This window comes from Passer montanus, unplaced genomic scaffold (assembly GCF_014805655.1).
Source record: "Passer montanus isolate IOZ18808 unplaced genomic scaffold, ASM1480565v1 scaffold326, whole genome shotgun sequence".
In the NCBI taxonomy this organism is placed as follows: domain Eukaryota; kingdom Metazoa; phylum Chordata; class Aves; order Passeriformes; family Passeridae; genus Passer; species Passer montanus.
The window spans coordinates 47,115-56,831 of NW_024367997.1; the positions used below are offsets into that span (position 1 = coordinate 47,115).

At 47.0% G+C, this 9,717-nt stretch overlaps 1 protein-coding gene across 2 annotated transcripts; it reads left to right on the forward strand.

Annotated features, from left to right (window-relative positions):
* Positions 1-565: 565 nt before the first annotated feature.
* On the forward strand, positions 566-9,513 carry TUFT1 (tuftelin 1). 2 transcript variants are annotated; one of them, XM_039715352.1, is made up of 14 exons: positions 566-673; positions 2,075-2,185; positions 2,501-2,569; positions 3,251-3,352; positions 4,314-4,388; positions 4,748-4,864; positions 5,496-5,555; positions 5,860-5,940; positions 6,205-6,312; positions 6,696-6,790; positions 7,170-7,275; positions 7,692-7,775; positions 8,282-8,382; positions 8,772-9,513. In XM_039715352.1, exons 1-14 carry the CDS (start codon positions 632-634, stop codon positions 8,824-8,826), a joined length of 1,206 nt encoding a protein of 401 aa, XP_039571286.1. In that variant the 5' UTR covers positions 566-631; the 3' UTR covers positions 8,827-9,513. The 2 variants fall into 2 exon arrangements, with proteins under 2 accessions (XP_039571286.1, XP_039571284.1); XM_039715350.1 differs by having other exon boundaries at positions 631-673; positions 2,072-2,185.
* The last annotated feature ends 204 nt before the right edge of the window (positions 9,514-9,717 follow it).

Below are 9,717 nucleotides of genomic sequence, written 5' to 3' on the forward strand. Positions count from 1 at the left end.
CTTGGGCACGGCTTTGCCCCAGTTTCCCCCCGGTTTTAGCCCAATTTGCCCCATTTTTTGCCCACTTTTATCGCAGTTTTACCCCAACTTTCCCAATAGCTTTCCCCCCTTTTTTTCCCAATTCTCCCCCTTTTTCCCCCCCAATTCTTTTCCTTTTTTCCCAATTCTCCCCCTTTTTTCCCAATTCTCCCCCTTTTTCCCCACAATTCTCCTCCTTTTTTTCCCAATTCTCCTCCTTTTTCCCCCAATTCTCCTCCTTTTTTTCCCAATTCTCCTCCTTTTTCCCCCATTCTCCTCCTTTTTTCCCAATTCTCCCCCCTTTTCCCCAATTCTCCTCCTCTTTTCCCAATTCTCCCCCTTTTTCCCCATTTTTCTCTCATTTTTCCCCAATTTTCCCCTTCCCCCCCTTTCCCTCTTGTGGGCGTGGTCTTCACCTTGTGGGCGTGCCCACATCTCCTCATTACCATATTTAGCCATGACCAAACATGGGCATGACCCAGGCGGGGGCGTGGCCAAACCCCGCCAACAATCCCCAAACACGGAGGCGTGGCCGGCGTGGGCGTGGCCGGCGTGGGCGTGGCCGCGGGGCGTGGCCACCTGGCTCAGGTGAGGCGGAAGTGGCGGCGGGGCCATGAACGGGCTCCCGGGCTGGGCCGCGCTCCCGCAATCCCCGGTAAGAACCCCCCGGGCCCCTCCCCCGAATTCCCAAATCCTGCCCAAAAACTTCCTCCCCCGCAAAAAATCCCGCGGCATTCCCAAAAAATTCCCGGATCTTCCGCAAAAAGTCCCCGGGAAAATTCCTTTCCTCTGGCTCTTCCCGGAACTGCCGGGATTTTTTTCCCCCCTTTCGCGATCCCTTTGGAACTCCTGGCATCCCGCCCCAAATTCCCGAATCCTTCCCAAAATTCCTCTATCTCTTCCCTAAACATCTCGGGATCCTTTCCCGGAATTCCTGGATCCCCTTCCCAAAATTGCGGGGCCTCTCCTTTCCCCACTCCCGGAACTCTCGGGCTCTTCCCGCCCTCCTGGGAGGAGTTCGGGGATCCCAAATCCCTTTAGAATTCCCGGGACTTCTTCCCAAAATTCCCAAATCCTTCCCAAAATTCTCGAATTCCTTCTCTGAAATCCTCGGGACCCCTCCCCAAAATCCCCGGCTCCCACCTTTTCCTCATTCCGGCAATTCCCGGAATTCCTGGGATTTTTCCCCCCTCTTGGAACGACTTTTGGGGGATCCCAAACCTCCTTGGAATTTCCGGGACCCTCCCAAAATTCCCAAATCCTTCCCAAAATACCCCAGTCCTTCCCAGAATTCCCTCGGGATCCCCTCTCTAAAAACCCCGGGACCCCTCCCCACAATTCCCGGCTCCCTCCTTTTCCTCATTCCCGGAATTCCCGGGATGATTTTTGGGCGATCCCAAATCCCTTTTCCCCACGTTCCAGCCCCAAACCCATCCCGGGGTTTTCGGGATCTTCCCGGCTCCATTTTCCCATGGAATTCCCGGGAATCTCTCCCCAAAATCCACTCCCAAAGTCCCAATTTTTTGGGAATTCCGAACCCCAGGGGGCGGGGCCATCCCAGAATTTTCCAGCCGGGATTTGAGGAGTTTTCCCTGTTGTTGTTTTGGTTTTTTTTTTTTTTTTTTCCCGCTTTTATCAGCCGGGCCTTGGGGCGGGGCTGGTACATTCCCAAAAATCCAACCCCGCCCCAAATCCCGGGAAATTTGGGAATTTTGTGTCTCAAATCCCAACGATCCCAGGGTTTTTAATGGATTTGGAGAACTCCGGGATTTTTCCCGGATTCCAAACTTTCCCGGTTTTCCAGAGTGAAATTCCTCATTCCCAGCCTTTGAAGGAGCGGTTTGGAATTCCCAAAATTCCCGGGGTTTTTTTGGGATCCCCACTCCTGGAATTTTTTGGGATTCCCCCATCCAGGATTTCTGAGATCCCCCAAATTCCCATTCCTAGTGAATTCCTCCAAAAAAAATCCCCCAGGGGTCGGGTGGGAAAACTCCTTGGGAATGAACATTTGGGAATTTTGGGAATTTTCTGGTTCAGGGCAGGTTTTTCCCAGCAGGAGCTGAGCATGAGGCGTCCCACAGAATTCCCAGAATTTCCCAGCCCTGAAAACTCCCCTGGATCCCTGGAAAATTCTGGAGGGGTCCCCAAATCTTCCTGGACAGCGGAGGTGAGTCCTGGAATTTTTGGAAAACATCCCCCCCACAAAAATCTGGATCCGGAGTCGCTTTTCCTTCCCGATCCCAGCAGAGAAATCTGGGAAGGCTGGGATTTATCCCAGATTTTTCCTGGATTTATCCCGGATTTTTCCTGGATTTCTTCCCAGTTTATCTTGGATTCTTTACGGATTTATCCTGGATTTTTCCTGGGTTTATTCTGGATTTATCCTGGATTTTTCCTGGATTTCTTCCCAATTTATCCTTTCCTTGGCTTTGCCCAAAATGCCGATTTTTAGTCCCGATTTTAAGCTGGGTTTAACCCTTAGGAGGCTGGGCCGGTGCTGAGGCTGCGCCTGCCCCGAGACCCCCCCAGGGAGCCCCGGCCCAAACAGAAGGTGCGGAAAGAGCGGGACTGGGGGGGAAATTTGGGAATACCAGGGGGGAATTCTGGGAATTTCAGGGAAAAATGGGAATTTTATGAGGGAAACTTGAGAGTTTGGGGGAAAGTTTGGGAATTTGGGGGGGGAAAATGGGAATTTTGGGGAGGAAAATGGGAAATTTTTTGGGAAATTGTGGGGGATTTGGGATAATTCTTGGAATTTTGGGGGGAGTTGTGGTGAAAATTCAGTATTTGGGGGAGAAGAAGTGAAATTTTTGATTTTTGTGGGAATTTGGGGGGAAATTCTGGGAATTTTGGGGGAAAATTGTGTGTCTTGGGGAGAAATTTGGCAGTTTGCGGTGGTAAAACCATGAATTTGGGGGAGGAAAATAGGAATTTTGGGATAATTCTGGGATTTTGGGGATGAAAATTCAGGATTTTGTGGGGGAAGGCTTGGATTTTGTGGTAAAATCCAGGATTTTTAGGATCATTTTGGGACGGGGAATGGGATCGTGGTTTTCCCAGATGTATCCGCAGCAGGAAACAGCTGGAAATCCTGGATTTTTCCATGAAAATCCTGGATTTTTCCCTCCAAAGCCGGGGTTTTTGGGACAATTCCCACCCTTAGTGGGGCAAATCCCAATTCCGGGCTTTTCCCGGGAATTTTTTCCCGAAATCGCCGCGTTTTCCCCCAAAGCCCGTGGGCAGAGCCTTCGCCATGGTGGCCAAGAGATCCGACGGGAATTCCTTGGCCTCGGAGTGTGTCAAATCCAAGGACGGCGACGAGGAGATCATCAAGGTGCCCCAAATCCCGGGATTTTTTTGGCATTTGGGATCGTTCCTAGGGGAGAAAGGGGGTGGTAAAATTCCCATCAAAAATTAAAAAAAAAAGTCCAGCAAAAATGGCCCCAAATTCCTGCAAAATTCCCCTAAAATTCCCACCTAAAAATTCCCCACAAAGTTCCCTTAAAGTTCCCTTAAAATTCCCACAAAAAGAACCAGGAATTCCCTAATTTTGGCCTCGGAATGCCCCAAATCCAAGAATGGGGTTGAGGAGATCATCGAGGTGCGCCAAATCCTGGGGTTTTAGGGATTTTGGGATTGGTGCCTGGGGTGGTTTGGGAATTTTATCCCGAATTCCAATCAAAATTCCCACAAAATTCCACAGAAATTCCAGCAAATTTTTCCTCAAATTGTCCCTAAATTACCCCAGAATTCCTGCAAAATTCCTCACAAATTGTCCCCAAGTTCCCTAAAATTCAATCAGAATGCTGCAAAATTCCCACAAAATTTTCCCCAAATTCCCACAAAATTTTTATTGGATTTGGGGATGGATTTGAAGGATTTTGGGGAGTTCCAGGTGGATTTTCTGGGATTCAGTTTGGATTTGGGGAAATTCTGGGTGGGATTTTGGGAATTCCATGGGAATTTCAGAGCATTTCAGGTGGATTTTGAGGAATTCTGTGTGGAATTTTAGGGATAAAACGCGGATTTTTTGGGATTTAGTGTGGTTTTGAGGGACTCCAGGTGGAATTTCAGGAATTCCTGGTGGATTTCAGGGAATTCCACTCCTTGGGAACAACACCCACGTGTTTTCCCAAAAAAAACCCACGGAAAATTCAAATTTTAATGGGAAAATTCAGGCACAGAAAATTCTGGGAAATTTTGGGAAGCCTTGCCCCAACCCCTGCAGATCCATTGGAATTCCTGGAGGGATTTGGGACATTCCCAATCCCATTTTATTCCTGTTCCCATTCCAGGTTTATCTCAAGGCTCGCGCCGACCACGAGGAGCCGGTGACGCAACTCAAGAGCGAAGTCCGGCACATCCAGGAGGTGAAATTCCCAAAATTCTGCAAAATTCCCTGAAAATTCCCTTCAAAATTCCCCAAAATTTCCACAGATTTCCCGCAAATTCCCTCAAATTCCTCTCTGAGTTCCCAAAAAATTCTCCCAAATTTTCCCTGAATTATCCCAAAATCTAAAAAAATCATGTAAAATTCCTGTAAAATTTCCCAAAAATTTTTCCCTAGTTTTCCCCAAATTCCCAAAAAGTTCCCCAAATTTCTGAATTTTATTGTCATTTATTTTAATTTAATTGGATTTTTCCCCATTTTTATTTGGATTTTTTTACCTTTTTTTCCCCCTCCCTCCCAAATCCCAAAAAACTCCCAACTTTTCCCTCTTTTTCACAGGCTGGGAGTGCCCTCAAAAAACTCCGGGAAGATTTGAGCACCAAACTCCAGACCCGGACAGAATTTCGGGAATTCCGGGAATTTCGGGAATTTCAGGAATTTCAGGAGAGCTCTGAGGTTAAAAATTAGGGAATTAAAAAAAAAAAAAAATAAAAATAAAGGCATTTTCCTCTGAAAAAAACATTCCAGATCGATTTTGGGTGGAAAAAGGGGGGAAATCCCAATTTTTCTGGTGGGAAAAGGGAAAATTCCCATTTTTTCAGGAAAAATGGGAAGAACTCCTATTTTTGGGGTGGTGAAAAGGAAAAATTGCAATTATTGGTAGGGAAAACAGTAAAATTCAATTTTTGGGTGAAAAATGTGAAATTTGGGATTTTTGGCGCTCCCAGGGATGATCCTGGAATTTTGGAGTTGCTACTCTGACAAAATTCCCCAATTTTGCCCCAAATTGGGAAGTGGGAGCAGGTCCTGGAAATAAAAAAATGGGGGGGAAATGGGAATAAATCCATAGAAATTTAGGAATAAATGGATTTAAATTGGGAAAAAAACCCATTGAAACTTGGGAAATGGGACAAAATTATTAGATTTAAAAATGTGAAAAATATTTGGGAGTAAATGTATTAAAATTGGGAAAAAGGCTTCGAAAAAATAAGGAAAAAAATGGGAATTCATCAGTTTAAATTTGGGAAAAGGGAATTGAGGGAATTAGAAAAATTTGGGATAAATCCTGATTTTCCCCGGAGTTCAGGTGGTGCTGGAGAAACAGAGCCAGAGCTGCTCCTGCCGGGGAAATTCCCAGGAAAATCCGGTAGGGAACAGAAAAAATTCTGGAATTTTTTGGGGTGGGATTTGGGATCAGAGTGAAAATGTTTAAGAAACCCATTTTCCACACAAAAATGGGAAATATTTGGGATTAATTTGAGAATTTTTTGTGTTTTCCACCAAATTTCAAGTCTTGAAATGCCACGTTTTAATTGGGATTTGGGAGGTTCGTTTTTTAGCTAAAAATCCCAAATTTGGGGAATTTTTGAGCTCTTGGAAAACACAAAATTTGGGAATTTTGGCCTCTTGGATATTTGGGGGACACGGGACTTTTGGGGCTGTTCCCACAGGAGGATCCCGAGGCTCCGCGGCTTCTGTGGAGGCTCCAGGAGGCTGAAAAGCGGCACCAGCTGGAGCGGGATGGCCTCGAGGTGAGCCTGGAATTCCTAAAAATCCAGAATTTCACCGAAATTCAGGAATCTCAAGAGAATTTTGCCCAAATTCTGGGATTTTAGGGGCGATTTTGTCCAAATTTTGTAGTTTTAGAGGAGATGCTGAGTTTTTTGAGGAACTATTCCCCTTGGGGTTTTTTGAGGGATCTCCAGGAAAATCCTCCTGCTGAGGAAAATTCCGGAATGTGTCCTGGGATCCCGGGAGAGCTGGAATTCCCGGAATTCCTGGATTTCCCATTGCAGAGGGCACTGTTGCGGTGCCAGGAGGACGCGGAGCGGGCGGATTCCGCCCGCAGCCGAGCGGAGACGGAGGTGGAGCAGCTCCAGAAGCTCCTGGCAGGCATGGAAAAGGTGATTTGGGATTGGGAGGATTGGGATGAGTGGGTTTGGGATTGGGATGAGCCAGGGGCCATTCCCAATATCCACCCCATTCCTGATATCCTGACCTGTTCCTGGTTTCCCACTATCCCATTCCTGAATCCCATTCCTGAATCCCATTCCTGCATCCCATTATCCTGTATCCCATTACCACATATCCCATTATGCCATTCCTGAATCCCATTATTCTGTATCCCATTATCACATATCCCATTATGCCATATCCCATTATGCCATTCCTGAATCCCATTCCTAAATCCCATTATCCTGTATCCCGTTATCACATATCCCATTATGCCATATCCCATTATCCCGTATGCCATGATCCCATTCCCGAATCCCTGCCCAATCCGCAGGATCACCGGGATCTGCTGGCACGGATGGAGCTGGGACAGGCGGAGCTGGAGCGGCTCCGGAAGGCGGAAGGGGAAAGAGCGGCACAGCAGGAGCGGTGGGAGTCCAGGAATGGGAATTCTGGGAATGTGGGAATCCTGGGAATGAGAAAATCCCAGGAATGCCCAATTCCTGATATCCCAACTTGTTCCCTATATCTGAGGGTTTTTTGGGATGGGCATTGCCAGGGTTTTTTTGTGGTGGACATTCCCAGTTTTTTTTGGTGGGTGGACATTCCCTTCTTTTTTTGAGCAGGAATTCCAGAGTGGTTTTGCTGTGAACAATCCCATTTTTTTTAGCTGAACACTCCCAATTTTTTTTGGATGTGACCATTCCCAGGCTTTTTTTGGAGTAGGAATTCTGGGAGTTGTTTTGATGTGGGCATTCCCAGTTTTTCTGGAGACTGTTCCCGAAGATTTTTCCCGGTATCTTCTCAGCTCATCCCAGCTGGAAAAGGAGGTGGCAGGGCTCCGGGAGAAAATCCATCACCTGGATGACATGCTCAAGAGCCAGCAGCGCAAAGTCCGCCAGATGATCGAACAGGTGATGGGAAAACCGGGAAAAACCCTGGAAAATCCAGGAAAAAAACAGGGAAAAGTCTGGGGAAAAATGGGGGGAAATTCTGGGAAAAAATGGGGGAAAATTATGGGAAAAAAGTGGGGGAAAACCAGAAGAAAACCCAGGAAAATTCTGGGAAAACCAAGGAAAAAACCTGTGAAACAACCCGGGAAAAATATGGGAAAAACTGGGGAAAAATCAATGAAAAACTGGGAAAAACCAGGAAAAAATCTTGGAAAAATCCAGGCAAAATCCATGAAAAAATTGGGAAAAAATCACGGAAAAACCAGAGAAACATCCAGGAAAAAATGGGAAAAAAAGGAAAAAAGCGGGAAAAACCTGGGAAAAACCTGGAAAAAAATTTGGGAATTGCCAATCCCTTGCAAATGTCCGGGTTGCAGCTGCAGAATTCCAAGAGTGTGATCCAGGCCAAGGACACGGCAATCCAAGAGCTGAAGGAAAGAGTTTCCTACCTGGAAGCAGAGGTGGGGTCTGGAATTCTGGGGGCTGGATCTGAGCTTGGATCTTTTTGCAGTGTTGGGATCGGGGTTGGGAATGTCAGGATCGGGGTTGGGCTCCTCATGGGGGTGGTTGGGGAACTGGGAATGGGGGAAAAGCAGGAAAAAGGGGGGAAAAAGGTGGGAGGGATTCAAGACCTAGAAAATCCCAAAAGACCCCCCCCCCAAAAAAAAACCAACCTGGAAAAAACCCGAAATTCCCAACCTGAGCCTGACCATTTCTATCAGGATTTGGGAAATTCCCAATCCAACAGGGAGATGGAGTATTTTGAGATGGAAAATTCCCCCTGGGACATTCATTTTTCCTGGGACAAACCTTCCCAAATAACTCAGGAAATACCCAATCCCATTCCTACACTCCAAATTCCCCCAAATCCCAAAAATTCCCATTCCAGGCACAGAGGGACCACCCCAAGGCAGCTCCCCAGGGTTGGAAAGTCCTTTCCAGATCCCAAATCCAGTTTTTTTCCCAGAATCTGGAGATGCATGACCGGATCGAGCACCTGATTGAGAAACAAGTGAGCCGGGGCGGGAGCAGCGCCCGCGCGCGCTCCAAGTCGGAATACGTCAGCAGGTGCAACTGGAATTCTGGGGTCCGGGTCGGGAATTCCGGGATCTGGGCCGGGAATGGTGGGATTCAGACTGGGAATTCCAGGATCTCTTCTGGATTTGGGGGTTCTCCTTGGATTGGTCAATGAACTCTTGGATTTGGGGCTGCAGTTTTAGAAGTGACGTCTGGATTTTGGGATTCTCTTCTGGATTTAGAGACCAACTTTCAGAATTTTGGGATGCTCTTCCAGATTCAAGGATAATTGGTATCTCCCCTAGTTTTTCAATGTCTGCAGCAGATCCCAAATCCCTTGCACTGGAACTTTTGGGAATCCAGATCTCCCTGAAACCTTTTCCCCTGTTTTTTTCCTACTGAAAAATTCCCTTTCTTTTTTTTTCCCCCCCTTTTCCCAGCAAACGCCTCCCAGGCCCAAAGCCGCTGCCCCTGATCCGAGTGGTGGAAACCTGAATTTCAGGGTCTGGGCCCAGCCGGATCCTTCCCCTGCAGAATGACCAGAATTCCCAGCTGGACTCAGAGCCCTTCCTGAGGGAAGAGGTTTGGGATCATCCCGGGCACAATTCCAGTTCGGAACTGGGAATTTTCCCTCTTTTTCCCAGTGATTTTCCAGCTCTCGCCATTCCTGTGTGGATTCCAGAGGTTTTTCCCAACTGGATTCAGGATTTCACCTTTTTTTTTGGGAGTTTCCAAAACAAAATCTTGTATTCTGCATTTTTCGTGAAGAAAAATTCCAAAAACGTGGGAGCCACCACAGCTCCGACCTCCAACAACACCCTTGGACTTGGAAAATGCTCTCCCAACCCTAATAATTCCCTGCTTTTCCCCCAGAATCCTGTGTTTTTCCCACGGAATTCCATGCTTTTGCCACACGGTTCCATGCTTTCCCCCCCAAAAGATTATTGTTGTAATTGCCGCGATTTTCGGATTTTATTCCCTGTATTTATTTCCGTAAATTATTGGAGTCTCCTGGTGAGGTGGGGGATGGGCACAGGCCAGAATTCCAGGGAGTTTTGGCCCAGGACTGCCCCAATCCCACGTTTGACCCTGGAGGCTCCAACTGGGATCCCTCAGGATTCCCTTGGAATTTTTTAATTCCAAGTGTTCATATTAAAAATAAAAAATTCTGTCTGCTTTAAATACCAGAAGTTGTGGTTGGTTGCAAAAGATTGGTAATTTATGGGGGAAGTTGGGGTTTTTTTGGCTTTTTACTTTTTCTGGGTCCTGATTGCATGGGAATAGTGCAAATTTGGATTGTGACTCACTGGGTTTTCAAAAATGGGTGGGCTTAGGCTGGGAATTTGGGCATTTTTCCAGGTTTTTTTTTTTTGGGGGGGGGGTTTG